At 33.7% G+C, this 14631-nt stretch overlaps 5 protein-coding genes across 5 annotated transcripts; 2 read left to right on the forward strand and 3 right to left on the reverse strand.

Moving 5' to 3' along the window:
- Positions 1-197: 197 nt before the first annotated feature.
- On the forward strand, positions 198-7121 carry BX663DRAFT_550741 (acetyl-CoA carboxylase; the record flags this gene model as incomplete). The annotated part of the gene is made up of 4 exons (XM_051531232.1): positions 198-234; positions 327-675; positions 748-2491; positions 2598-7121. 4 exons carry the CDS (start codon positions 198-200, stop codon positions 7119-7121), a joined length of 6654 nt encoding a protein of 2217 aa, XP_051384344.1.
- A 117-nt stretch (positions 7122-7238) lies between these two features.
- On the forward strand, positions 7239-8199 carry BX663DRAFT_504805 (pseudouridine synthase). The gene is made up of 3 exons (XM_051526972.1): positions 7239-7443; positions 7501-7696; positions 7787-8199. Exons 1-3 carry the CDS (start codon positions 7329-7331, stop codon positions 8163-8165), a joined length of 690 nt encoding a protein of 229 aa, XP_051384345.1. The 5' UTR covers positions 7239-7328; the 3' UTR covers positions 8166-8199.
- Positions 8200-8543: 344 nt separating this feature from the next.
- BX663DRAFT_340006 (uncharacterized protein) lies at positions 8544-10200 on the reverse strand. The gene is made up of 5 exons (XM_051522144.1): positions 9990-10200; positions 9723-9888; positions 9403-9656; positions 9053-9336; positions 8544-8990 (listed from the first exon to the last, which is right to left on the reverse strand). Exons 1-5 carry the CDS (start codon positions 10097-10099, stop codon positions 8611-8613), a joined length of 1194 nt encoding a protein of 397 aa, XP_051384346.1. The 5' UTR covers positions 10100-10200; the 3' UTR covers positions 8544-8610.
- BX663DRAFT_504811 (uncharacterized protein) lies at positions 10122-11247 on the reverse strand. The gene is made up of 7 exons (XM_051526973.1): positions 10918-11247; positions 10737-10848; positions 10620-10660; positions 10516-10559; positions 10425-10446; positions 10333-10345; positions 10122-10258 (listed from the first exon to the last, which is right to left on the reverse strand). Exons 1-7 carry the CDS (start codon positions 11155-11157, stop codon positions 10137-10139), a joined length of 594 nt encoding a protein of 197 aa, XP_051384347.1. The 5' UTR covers positions 11158-11247; the 3' UTR covers positions 10122-10136.
- Positions 11248-12213: 966 nt separating this feature from the next.
- BX663DRAFT_504820 (uncharacterized protein) lies at positions 12214-13430 on the reverse strand. Its single transcript, XM_051526974.1, has 4 exons — positions 13305-13430; positions 13177-13209; positions 12478-13087; positions 12214-12410 (listed from the first exon to the last, which is right to left on the reverse strand). The coding sequence occupies exon 3, from the start codon at positions 12933-12935 to the stop codon at positions 12639-12641; it is 297 nt and encodes a 98-aa protein (XP_051384348.1). The 5' UTR covers positions 12936-13087; positions 13177-13209; positions 13305-13430; the 3' UTR covers positions 12214-12410; positions 12478-12638.
- Positions 13431-14631: the final 1201 nt, after the last annotated feature.

Genomic DNA, 14631 nt, shown 5'->3' on the forward strand with positions numbered 1-14631 from the left:
CTTCTTCTTTTTTTTTTTTTTTAATTTTAATATTTTTATCTGGAAAGAGCAATCAATAGAGAAAGAAGGGATAGATATTAATTCGATTGTATATAATTCTTACACACATACTCCCCTCTATATTTATCAATTTTGAACGTGCATTAATATAAACAAAGTTTCTTGTTTCTATACCAAATAACAATAACAATTTCAAAATGGTTGATAAAAAAAATTTATCTAGTCACTTTTTAGGTATAACGATAGTCAACAAAACTAATTAGACTTTTCCTCTCCGTCTTTATTTTATTTTAATTTTTCTAAACTTAACTTGTTTGTTTAAATAGGTGGCAATTCTCTTGAGACTGCTTCTCCAGGCCCAGTAAAAGATTTTGTTGAAGCACATGAAGGTCATACTGTGATTTCAAAGGTTTTGATCGCTAATAACGGTATGGCTGCTATGAAGGAAATTCGTTCAGTAAGAAAATGGGCTTATGAAACCTTTGGGAATGAAAGAGCAATTGAATTCACCGTCATGGCAACACCCGAAGATTTAAAAGCGAATGCAGAATATATTCGTATGGCTGATAACTATGTTGAAGTCCCCGGTGGAACAAACAACAATAATTATGCTAATGTTGAATTAATTGTTGATGTTGCTGAAAGAACTGGTGTTCATGCCGTTTGGGCTGGTTGGTAAGTCCTTTGAAGAATATAGGAAAGAAAAAAAAATTCTAAAATATTATATATATATATATAAATGAATAGGGGCCATGCTTCTGAAAATCCACGATTACCTGAAATGCTTGCCAAATCAAAGAATAAATGTGTATTTATTGGCCCTCCTGCTTCAGCAATGAGATCATTAGGTGACAAAATTTCATCCACAATTGTAGCACAGAGTGCTCAAGTACCTACTATGGGGTGGAGCGGTGATGGTATTACAGAAACAGAGATGGATGCATCCGGTCACGTAATTGTCCCCGATCATATCTACCAGAAAGCTTGTGTTAAAACAGCAGAGGAAGGGCTTAAAGCTGCTGAAAAGATCGGTTTCCCTGTGATGATTAAAGCATCTGAAGGTGGTGGTGGTAAAGGTATTCGTATGGTTAAAGACAATAGCAATTTCACCCAATTATTCTCTCAAGTACAAGGTGAAATCCCGGGTTCTCCTGTCTTTATCATGAAGTTGGCTGGTAATGCTCGTCATTTAGAGGTTCAACTCTTAGCAGATCAGTATGGTAATGCCATCAGTTTATTTGGTCGTGATTGTTCAGTTCAACGTCGTCATCAAAAGATCATTGAGGAAGCTCCAGTTACGATTGCTAAACAAGATGTATTTGAACAAATGGAAAAGGCTGCAGTTAGATTAGGTAAATTAGTAGGTTATGTCTCGGCTGGTACTGTTGAATACCTTTATAGTCATCAGGATGATAAGTTTTATTTCTTGGAACTTAATCCTAGACTTCAAGTTGAGCATCCTACGACAGAAATGGTTTCAGGTGTAAACTTACCTGCTGCTCAACTTCAAATTGCAATGGGTATCCCCCTTTCTCGTATCCGTGATATTCGTGTTCTTTATGGTGTTCAAGCTAATGGTACCTCAGAAATTGATTTTAACTTTGAAGATCCTAATTCTCTTACCAGTCATCGTCGTCCTACTCCTAAGGGTCATGTTATTGCCGTTCGTATCACGGCTGAAAACCCTGATGCTGGCTTTAAACCCTCTTCTGGTATCATGCATGAACTTAACTTTAGATCAAGTACCAATGTCTGGGGTTATTTCTCTGTTGTCTCCGCTGGTGGTTTACATGAATATGCTGATTCTCAATTTGGTCATATCTTTGCTTATGGTGAAAACCGTCAACAAGCTCGCAAAAATATGGTTATCGCTCTTAAAGAACTTTCAATTCGTGGTGATTTCAGAACAACTGTTGAATACATCATTCGTTTGCTCGAAACACCTGACTTTGAACAAAACACGATTAACACAGGTTGGTTGGATATGTTGATCTCCAAAAAACTAACCGCAGAACGCCCTGATACGATGTTGGCCATTTTCTGTGGTGCCGCCACCAAGGCTCATAAGGCCTCATCAACTTGTTTCCAACAATACAAACAATCTCTTGAGAAAGGTCAGGTCCCTAACAAGGGTGCTCTCAAAACTGTCTTTTCTGTCGAATTCATTTATGAAGAAGTTCGTTATAATTTTACCGTTGCTCGTTCCGCACCTAATATTTATACACTCTACTTGAATGGATCCAAGACTCAAGTAGGTGTTCGTGATTTGTCAGATGGTGGTCTTTTAATTTCAATTGATGGTAGATCGCATACTACTTATTCCCGTGAAGAAGTGCAAGCTACTCGCCTCATGATTGATGGTAAAACTTGTCTTCTCGAAAAGGAGAGTGATCCTACTCAACTAAGAAGTCCTTCCCCTGGTAAGCTTGTTAACTTGCTTGTTGAAAATGGCGATCATATAAAGGCGGGTGACGCTTATGCCGAGATTGAGGTAAAGTACTATTTTTCTCATATATTGATACAAAAAAAAAAAAAAGAATATATTGGACAAAGAAAAAAAAAACTAGTATTTTATTTAATTTATATATACATATTAGGTTATGAAAATGTATATGCCTTTACTTGCAGCTGAGGATGGTCATGTTCAATTCATTAAGCAAGCTGGTGCTACTCTTGAAGCAGGTGACATTATAGGTATCTTATCACTCGACGATCCTAGTCGTGTTAAACATGCTATTCCTTTCAATGGCGTTGTTCCCACCTTTGGCGAACCTCATATCACTGGTGATAAACCTATCCAGCGTTTTAATGCTGCCAAATCTACACTTGAATATATTCTTCAAGGTTATGATAATCAAGCTCTTGCTCAAACTGTTGTCAAGGATTTAGCTGATATTTTGACTAATCCTAATTTGCCTTATTCTGAATTGAAATCTGTCATGTCTGCTTTATCAGGTCGCATTCCTGGTCGTTTGGAGACATCCATTCACAAATTAACTGATGAATCTATCGCTGCTAATCTTGATTTCCCTGCTCAAAAATTCGAAAAATTAATTGAAGATTTTGCTCGTGATAACTTGGTTCTCCAATCAGAAGTAGCAGCCTTCCGAAATTCAATTACTCCCTTAATCATTGTCTTTGAGCGTTTCAAGAACGGACTTAAAGAACATGCCTATAATGTTTATGCAAAATTGATTGAACAATATTATGATGTTGAAATCCTTTTTAATCAACAGCGTGAGGAAGAAGTTATCTTGTCTCTCAGGGATCAACATAAAGATGATTTGGACAAAGTGTTGGCTGTAGTCTTGTCTCATTCTAAGGTGAACATTAAGAATAATGTTGTTCTCATGTTGCTTGACTTGATTAGTTCTTCATCAAGTGGGAATGCTCTTGATAAATTCTTTGCACCTATCTTGAAACGTTTGTCTGAAATCGATAGTCGTGCTACTCAAAAAGTTGCACTAAAGGCACGTGAGCTTTTGATCACTTGTCAATTACCTTCCTATGAGGAGCGTCAAGCACAAATGTATCAAATCTTGAAGAGTTCCGTCACCGAATCTGTCTATGGTGGTGATGTTGAATATCGTACACCTAGCTATGATGCATTTAAGGACCTCATCGATACAAAGTTCAATGTTTTTGATGTCTTGCCTCATTTCTTTTATCATACTGATCCCTATATTGCTTTAGCTGCCATTGAAGTTTACTGTCGTCGTTCTTATCATGCTTATAAGATTTTAGATGTTGCCTATAATCTTGAACATAAACCCTATATTCTTGCGTGGAAATTTTTGCTTCAAACAGCGGCCAGTAGTATTGATTCAAACAAGCGTATCGCTTCTTATTCTGACCTTACTTTCTTACTTAATAAGACAGAAAAGGAACCTATTCGTACAGGTGCCATGACTGCTTGTAATTCTCTTGAAGATCTTCAGGCTGAGCTCCCTCGTATCTTGACCGCCTTTGAAGAAGAACCTCTTCCTCCTAGTTTACAACGTAACCATGATGAGCCCAAGGAACATCGTATGGAAAACATTCTGAATATTGCTCTTCGTGCTAATGATGTAATCGACAGTACAGCCTTTAGAATGCAAATGTCAGAAATAATTAGTTCTAATACGGAAGCCTTCCGACGTGCTCATCTTCGTCGTATCACAGTTGTCGTATGCCGTGATAATCAATGGCCAGATTATTACACGTTCCGTGAACGTGAAGATTATAAGGAAGATGAGACAATCCGACATATTGAACCTGCAATGGCGTATCAACTTGAATTAGCACGTCTTTCGAATTTTGATATTAAGCCCTGTTTCATTGAAAATCGACAAATGCATGTTTATTATGCAGTTGCTAAAGAAAATCCCTCGGATTGTCGTTTCTTCATTCGCGCCTTGGTTCGTCCTGGTCGTGTCAAGAGTTCGATGCGTACCGCCGATTACTTGATCTCTGAAAGTGACCGTCTCTTGACCGATATCCTGGATACACTTGAGATTGTGAGTCATGAATACAAGAACTCGGACTGTAATCATTTGTTTATCAATTTTATTCCTACTTTCGCAATTGAGGCTAATGATGTGGAGCATGCCCTGAAAGATTTCGTGGATCGTCATGGTAAACGTCTTTGGAAGCTTCGTGTGACAGGAGCAGAGATTCGATTCAATATTCAATCCAAGAGACCTGATGCTCCGATTATCCCTATGCGTTTCACAGTAGACAATGTATCTGGATTTATCTTGAAGGTTGAAGTCTATCAGGAAATCAAGACAGAGAAGAATGGATGGGTTCTCAAGTCAGTCAATAAGATCCCTGGCGCTATGCATATGCAACCTTTATCTACACCTTATCCTACAAAGGAATGGCTTCAACCTCGTCGTTACAAGGCTCATTTGATGGGTACCACCTATGTCTATGATTTCCCTGAACTCTTCCGTCAAACCATTTATAACCAATGGGCACAAGCCATCAAGCGTAACCCTATGCTGAAACAACCTAACGATCATCTTGTTGAAGCAAAGGAATTAGTTCTTGATGAAGATGGTGTCCTTCAAGAAATCGATCGTGCCCCCGGCACGAATACAGTTGGCATGGTTGCCTGGATTATGACTCTTCGTACCCCTGAGTATCCTAGTGGACGTCGGGTGATTGCGATTGCTAATGATATTACCTTCAAGATTGGTTCCTTCGGTGTTGCTGAAGATCAAGTCTTTTACAAAGCTTCTGAACTTGCAAGAGCTCTTGGTATCCCTCGTATTTATTTATCTGCCAATTCTGGTGCACGTATTGGTCTTGCTGAAGAACTTATTAGTCAATTCAAGGTAGCATGGAAGGAGGCCTCAAATCCTAGTGCTGGTTACAAATATCTTTATTTGACACCTTCTGATTACGATTCACTTGTTCAACAAGGAGATACCAAGAGCGTCTTGGTTAAAGAGATTCAAGATGAAGGTGAGAGACGTCTAAAGATTACCGACATCATTGGCCATACGGATGGTCTTGGTGTTGAGAACTTGAAGGGGTCAGGTCTTATTGCTGGTGCTACCTCACGTGCTTATGATGATATCTTTACCATTACTCTCGTAACCTGTCGGTCTGTAGGTATTGGTGCTTATCTTGTTCGTCTTGGTCAACGTACTATTCAAAATGAAGGACAGCCGATTATCTTAACTGGTGCCCCTGCCTTAAATAAAGTATTAGGCCGTGAGGTTTACACCTCTAATTTACAATTGGGTGGCACTCAAATCATGTACAAAAATGGTGTCTCTCATCTCACAGCAGAGGATGACCTTGAAGGTGTCGGAAAGATTGTTCAATGGCTTTCATTTGTTCCTCATGTTCGTAATGCGCCAGTTACGATGCGTATGGATGTTGACCCTGTTGATCGTGATATTGAATATACTCCACCCAAGGGACCATCTGATCCTCGCTTCTTTTTGGCTGGTAAGAATGAAAATGGTAAATATTTAAGTGGCTTCTTTGATCAAGGTTCCTTTGTTGAAACCTTGAGTGGATGGGCTCGTACAGTTGTTGTTGGTCGTGCACGTTTAGGAGGTATACCGATGGGTGTTGTCTCTGTAGAAACGAGAACTGTTGAAAACATTGTTCCCGCCGATCCTGCTAACTCAGATTCTACTGAACAGGTCTTTATGGAAGCAGGTGGTGTTTGGTTCCCCAATTCAGCTTACAAGACTGCACAGGCTATCAATGATTTCAATAAGGGTGAGCAATTACCACTGATGATTTTCGCCAACTGGCGTGGTTTCTCGGGTGGACAGCGTGATATGTATAATGAAGTTTTGAAATATGGTGCGCAGATTGTGGATGCCCTTAGCAATTATAAACAACCCGTCTTTGTTTATATTATTCCTAATGGTGAGCTTCGTGGTGGCGCATGGGTTGTTGTGGATCCTACTATTAATAAGGATATGATGGAAATGTATGCAGATGTAAATGCTCGTGGTGGTGTCTTGGAACCTGAAGGTATTGTTGAGATCAAATACCGTAAGCCTGCTTTACTTGCAACCATGGCTCGACTTGATACAACCTATGGATCATTAAAGAAGCAATTATCAGAGGAAGGTAAGAGTGAAGAAGAGAAGGCTTCGATCAAGACAAAACTTGAAGCTCGCGAACAAGAGCTTTTGCCAGTATACCAACAGATCTCTATTCAATTTGCTGATCTACATGATCGTTCAGGTCGTATGATGGCTAAGGGAGTGATTCGAAAGGCCCTTGATTGGCGTCGTGCTCGTCATTACTTTTACTGGCGTGTTCGTCGTCGTCTTTGTGAAGAATATACATTCCGTAAGATTGTCACTGCCACTAAAGGCTCAATGGCTCGTGAAGATATGTATAACCTCGTTCAAAAATGGTTTATGAATGATAACGAATCAGTTGATTTCCAAGAAGCCGATGAACTTGTTTCTGAATGGTTTGAAAAGCGTACTAGTGTTATTGACCAGCGTATTCAAAAATTAAAGACTGACGCTACAAAGACACAAATTGTAACTCTTGGTGTTACAGATCAAGAGGCTGTTGTAGAAGGATTCAGTGAATTATTAGAGAAGTTGAGCGAAGATGCTCGATCCGAAATTTTGCGTAAACTTAATTCTAGATTTTAAAAAAAAAAGGAGGAAGACCATTATTACTTTCCCTTTTTTTGCTTTAGAATAATAATTATATAATTTTTTATATTAGCATATATAATAATTTTCCCGCATTCTTTTTTTTTTAAAAAAAAAAAAATAAAAAAAAATAAAGTGAAAAAGTTCAAATAGAATCAATTTTTTGACCAATGCCCTGATAAAAATAAATTTATTTGTATATAAATGGAACGATTAAAACAACCTATTGACATTGTATACCGTGATGAAGATTGGTTTATAATAAATAAGCCTTATGATTGTAGTATTCAAAATTATTCTAATCGATCTGATCCTTCAGGTACATGAATAGATGTCTATGATAAAATCAATTAGATTATGTATATATAATTTTTAGTTGAAAGTATTTTAAAGGAACAATTCCCTGAAATTACAAAGTTTCGAAATGTCCACCAGCTTGATTACGCTACTTCAGGAATTTTTGTATTAGCATTAAATAAAAAAGCTGCTGCTGTTGCAAGTAAACTTTTTAGTGAACGCAAAGTGAAAAAAACATATTTGGCAATACTTAATGGTCATTTACGTAATGATAGGTAAATAATGGAAGGAAGGAAAAAAAAATAAAAATAAAAATAAAATAAAATTAAATAAAATGACTTAACATTAACCTGATCAATTTTCAGTTATTTTATTGAACAACCCATTGCTGAAGATCCTAATCATGACTTTCGTATGAAAATTAGTAGTACAGGAAAGCCTGCGCAAACATTAATACAAGTCATTCAACGAGGACAATATCAATACAAAGATAAGGAAACAGGTACAGAAAAGACGATTCCAGTAACTAAAGTGAGCCTTTCTCCGATAACTGGAAGACGCCATCAATTGAGGTTACATACAAAGTTTATTGGGCATCCAATTGTAGGCGATTATAATTATGAAGAAGACTATACAGCCACTTTTCGTATGATGCTACATGCGCATCAAATTATTTTTCCTTTGCCAGAAACAGAAGAATTGAAAGCTACAGCAAATGATCCATTTATAAATCTTATCAAATAAAAATGAATGAATTCGTTAATACAGAAGATTTAAATTACTCATGCTTTTTACCTTTCTTCTCACAGCAAATCAGCTTTTTTATTTCAAGTGTATTTATTTATCATATTATGCGTTGAATTCATATGCAAACTACTATAGTTTAGAACTATCTTTTATACATACAAGATTTTGTTTATAAGAGGCTTATTTGATAAACTGTATATCAATTATCATTTTCTCTTGTCACAGGTTATTTCAATTCAATATTCGAATACTAACCACAGTACGTACCATCCTTCTCTTTATTATAATTTCAGTATTTAATTAAGAATGCTGTGATTGAGTGTTCATAGTAGGAGTAGAGTAAACAATAACTAATCTTTTTTTTTTATTTATTCCATTTTATTATATTTATTAACAAGAAAGTAAATTAAAAAATACATTAAACAGTAGAGAAGAAAGACATCTAAAAGATATCATGTTCATTGTCATTATAGTCATCCTCATCATAAACATCCTCATCATAAATATCTTCGTCAATATTACTATACACAGCCTTCTTCCTATGGGGTGTTAAATATATATTTGGAGAAAGACTTTTGGCTTGAGTAGGAGCAGGGGTAGTGCCAACACGGGCAAAGAACTCTGATTCTTCATGTTTCAAGGTGGCATTTAATACTATATTTTTCAACATAATAAGACTGTTTTTCCAAGAGTATAGCCTATCCAATGTTTCTATAAATGACGATATTTGACAACTATACTTTGGTATAATTAAATTGCTTATGTGCTTAGCGATATAGATATCTTCTAAATGCTTTAAACCAAACATATATCCCATAAAACCTATCATACAAAAATAAGTACATGTATATAAATATATGTAGCAATATAAGCCTCAGTTTTACCAGTCCAGTCCATTCCGATAATAAATATTTCATTTTCTAATGGCAGCTTTTCTACATGAGTTAAAATAGCTTTGTTTACTCGTAAATTTTTGTTCTGTTGTTTAAGTGATTGTGTAATGACGGTCTTTTCTTTTTTCCATTCATTAGCAGAAAGTTCAATTTCTTTAGCAGATAAAATAAGATCGATTCTTCTTCCAAAACTACGTGATAAGCGAATCGTGTTGCTGAATATTTTAGCTTGCTCTTTGGCAATTATTTTTGTTGCTTCGCATGTGATTTCTCCACTATAAGAAGGAAAGAAAAAATCGTGTTAAAGTCATGTTAACCTTTGATTCTATTAATTTACTTACTCGAGCATATCTAAATTTGTACCTTCCAATAATTCATCCAATATTTTTGCAAGCTTTCTATAGCAAGTCGTTTCGCTTTCTTTTTTATTTATTTTTGTAATATCATCTGTGCAGTTTTTAGTGACAATCTCCATAATATCAAGGAGTTTTAGATTATTTGTTTGACTCGACTGGATCATGTTTGCTTTTTCTAAAACAATATTTAATCGTAATTGTAACAAGTCAATTTTATCATTGCAATCATCTTTGCTTCTCTAATGTTAAAATGATATTTTAGTTTTTTTTTTTATTTTCTTATGGCATAGGAACAGTCTAATTACCTGTATTATAGTATTGTATAGCTTCTTCTCTTCTTCAGACATTCCTGGACACAACTCTATGCTAGTGTTGGAAATTTTCTGCCAAAATACCTCATCTTGAATGTATTTTTGAAAAATAGACTTAACGTTAGCATTAACAGTATCAACTATTCGAGATAAGGAAAGCCTAAAACAAGTATATATATATATAAATATATAAAAGAATTAGTATTCTGATATCTAAACTATGAATGATAGAACATAGATAGGATTTAGAAATTCCCTTACTTAAGCGCATTGACTTGATGAATATCATTTAAATCTATTTCATTCATGAGTCTTGCAGACATCATATCTAATTTTTCACCTAAGGTAACTGGCTTATAAAAATGGATCATTTGTCGTAAATATGCTGTATCCGAATCGTTAGATGTTTTAGATAACTATAAAAAGTTCAATAGGTATATTGCAAATGCGTCCTTCAGATGAAAATCTTACAATTTTGATACCACAAGCATAAATATTGTTTCGAAACTGGGCTGGGGATAAAGAGGAATCTACAAGGAATCGAATGAGTGAAAGAAAAAAAAAACAGTATGTTTGTTGCTTGTATTGACTAAAATAGATGTACCTGGAAGAGGATTCTAATAAAGATGTATTATTATTTATAACGTTTAATATATATTTGTATTTCTTTTAATTGCTTGCTATCCAGTTACTTACAAAAAGATCATCAATTTTGTCTCTATTTAGGAAGAAAAATATAATAGGTGAATTTTTTTATACTAGAATTCATTAGTATATCAACACCTGCCTTAACTGATGAGATTTCTGTACATTACTAGCAGACGAAGGTGTCTATGAAAGACCAAATTAAAAACCATTCAGCTAGCAAATTGAAATAATAATAAATCTTACGTCTTTCTTAGTTTGTTCTTGCTCGATATTGTCAAATACACCTATTTTTTTATTTTATTTTTTTAATTAGTAAGCTAATTATGCGTACATGTACCGAAACTAGCATTCACAATTTACGTTTTTGTCCAACAGTAGAAATGTTATTATTGTTGCCATAATTTACTATGGACGATGGTCCTTGGTTAATATTATAAACGTTTGTTGGGCTTACGGAAGAAGAATCATTTAACTACAGGTAAACAATTAAAGCATTGAGACATTGTTTTTACAACACTAGTGCATGGCATTTTTAACATACATCTTTCAACAGCTTTTCAATAAGGGGTTTTATGCACTTTGGTGTTGCAGGATTATTTTTTATAACCTTTAAACAATGTTTATACGCTATAACCAATGTTTTCTTTGTAGGAGGATTCCTTAGTGTTGAGAAATGACTTTTAAATGTTTTATAATTCCAGTCTTTTAAACTTTTTTCTTTAAAAAATTGCATATAAACATCATCGCCATTATATGTAAATCGATAATCCTCCAAGTTCATTGTTATTTACAATGATGAAATACCTTTTTTCCGTTCGTGATTTACGCGTCTGAGCTTACTAGTGACGTTTGCAAATTATTTTGAAGGGGCGAGCATTTTTTTTTTCTTTTTCTTTTTCAATTTTTTAAAAATTCTTTTTTCTTTCTTCATTACTGTTTCACCCATCTCGAACTGACTTGATGTTGAATGTGAAGACAACATGACAATAGGACTACGTATGCTGTTGGGACATTGTGCAGTATACGTCTCTGGTCAGCTTGTTTCCTTGTAGCTTGATCAGTTTCCCAAACTGATGACAATAGCGCTCCTTTGGTTTCTTCTTAATATTATTAACCATTGACCGTGGCTCAAGGATCAATATTGTCGAGATGGAAGTATTAAAAAAAAAAAAAAAGAACTGACTTGATGTTGAATGTGAAGACGACATGACAATAGGACTACGTATGCTGTTGGGACATTGCGCAGTATACGTCTCTGGTCAGCTTGTTTCCTTGTAGCTTGATCAGTTTCCCAAACTGATGACAATAGCGCTCCTTTGGTTTCTTCTTAGTATTATTAACCATTGACCGTGGCTCAAGGATCAATATTGTCTTTTTTATTTTTTTTTTTTATTATTTTATTTTCAAAATATGGATGAATACTCTACATGTCAACAATGAGTAAGATTTAGGTAAATATGATTTTTAATAAGATGTGGATATTGGCCTATTCTTGCTTTTTTTAATAGGATCTATGTGGCATTGAATAGCTTTCTTTTTTACTCGTTTAAAGTAAACATTGATCTTTATGGAATGTGTATTTAAAAATGATACCATTAACAACTGATTTCTTTAGCCTTCTTTTTGTTTTGTTTTGTTTTTAAATAATAAAGCAAGGCCATTATATAAAATTTTTAGAAACCAATATAATGTGGAAGTAAATAAATATAAAAGATTATAACTTACACTTTTTGGTCTATACTAAAGGGTACGAATTATTTTCTTCAAAACCAAGCTTAGGTAATATTTTGTACTTTACAAAAACCTGTAATTATTATGCCTTTTATTTAAAGATTGCTATAATGAAAATATTTGTTTAAAGTAAAACACACATAAAGTTTGAAGGATATTAAATAAATTATTTTTGTAAAGTATAATTCAAAAATATTCACAAAAATTTGAATAGAGTCTTAAAGATGATAAGTATAAGAAGCATCATTACAGACTTCTGTTGACTTCTTTTTTTTTTATGATAGACTTAAACTAATCAATAGAGTAAGAGAATGATGAACATATTAGTAGCTCTCTACCTCTATTATTATTATTATTTCAACGTTTCCAGAGTTTCGCATAGATGTGTTATCCATGACCAACAAATAACAATCCTTTGATTCAGAAAATTCACCACTTATATAATTTAATGTACATGGCATGAATCAAATAATACAGTCAAAGCAGAAACCTAAAGCGCACAGTCATATTTTCGTTTTTTTTGTTTTGTTTTTAGGAATACAACAAGACATAGAAAGTTTTGTTTGCAAGAAAGACATCTCTTGACCTCAATATATCGATATTTGAGTGGTTCATTAATATCGAGCAAAAGAAGTATGACAAAAACCCCCCCTGAAGCAACATTTGACAAAGGAAAGAAGAAGGGCCGTAATACGATTCTCGAAAACAAGCACAGAGAATATAGCATCCGTAATATAGATCTCTCTGATATGATGCTGATACCTCTTGTATCGAAGACGTAATGAATAATTCTTCCATGATAAGAAGATGTTCGAAAGTTTGTACCATTGGGGTCTTGCTTGAAGTTGTTTGATATATGTTAGTCAAATAATAGGTTAATAGGAGAGCACCCTTCCCTCTCCCTTCCTCCCCCCATTATATAATAAAGGTTATACTTGCAACATATAAAATTTTTCATGTGACTAGAGAAACTTGGTTAGGTAATAATAAAGTAATACTTCAGTAGAATATTAACTCAAATTACTGAATATGTTACGCATACTATTATTTTCCCAATTGACGATATTAGGACTGTAGTAAATATATTCTATTTAAATTGGGAGTAAGTTATTTATGAATATAATCGAATGAATTAAAGCCCTTGTGGTTAATTGATTCAAGGGAGCTAAAAAAAAAACTTTATTATTGAAACAAAAGTTCAAGAAGACGAGGAGAGCTACAAGGGCTAAGGTGCATACGAAAATAAGAGAAGGAAGACTATGGTAGAAAAGCTACTTGACTATAGTTGATTTAATAATAAACAAGCAATATTAACAAATTATAGCTAATGGCTTTTTTTCATCATTTCTTGTCCCTAAATAATAAGTCATGCTTATTTATTATGAATACCTGTTTCTTTCAAGTAATGATTTTCAATGTTCTCAGTAAAAGACTCAATAGCGACATCCATCTGAGGTTCTGAAAGATCGTCATAAAATTTAAATTTTTATCTTCAAGCCAACCCTTAATTATTTCATCGTCTGATTTTTTCCTTTTTTAGCAGTATGATCAACGATGCTTCCTGCCAGTAAAAAAAAAAAAAAAAAAGGGAGCTTTTTCTTTCAGATAAGTTTGACTGAAAAAATAAAATAAAATAAAATTTAGTTACCAATTAATTAAAAATAGATCTGGATTGAATTAAACTACTTTGCTGAAATAATTTTGGATAATTTACAAAGAAATCAGCAGTATTTAAAAGAGAAAGATTAGGTTATGCTTGTCATTTCAGATCTTCATCAAGATTTTTTTTTTGGGCAGTAGATATTCTGTGGTTAAATTTAACGACTGTTTTTGTTCTTGGTCAGTTTTTTTTTTAAAAAAAATGAACTTGCTGTTTATGTAGTAGTGTAATAAGAGATAATTCTTCTTTTCCTCGTGTTTGTTTTTATATATATATATATATTGGTAAAAGAAAAGGCTTTATTTTTTTTTTACGTTTCATAGTTTCTTGCTTTAGTATTCATCAGCTTTATTCAAAAAAAAAGGAAGGGTATTTCTTTTTTTTCATACATTTTTACTTTTTTAATCTATTGGTCTGATTTGGGGCAAGTTTATTAAATTAAATAAATAATATCTTGTATTTATTATGCCATTAATATAAATGGAAAAGACTGCTTAATTGTCCTAGTATGTATTTCTATATTTGTTTAAGCTTTTGATTATTTAATCAATAATTATAACCAAGGAAGAACCTTTTTTTTCAAACGGCATTTGAAATATTGATTATGTAATGAAACACTAAACCAATTTAAGAAACAAATTTTTTTTATGGTACAAAGAAGTGGACAATACAACACATACTATATAAAGTTGACATAGCAAATCTATTTATAAATGATGAATATTATGAAGCAAGTAATGAAAGTATCATGGCAAAAGGAAGGAAATACTAAAAGAAAAAAAATAGACACATAGAAATAATGTATGCAATGTGTTGCTTTCTTAACAAAATCTTAAAAAAAAGGGCAAAAGGGGAAAGATAAAA

The sequence above is a fragment of the Cokeromyces recurvatus genome (genome assembly GCF_025118155.1).
Source record: "Cokeromyces recurvatus strain NRRL 2243 chromosome Unknown BX663scaffold_8, whole genome shotgun sequence".
NCBI classification, from domain to species: domain Eukaryota; kingdom Fungi; phylum Mucoromycota; class Mucoromycetes; order Mucorales; family Mucoraceae; genus Cokeromyces; species Cokeromyces recurvatus.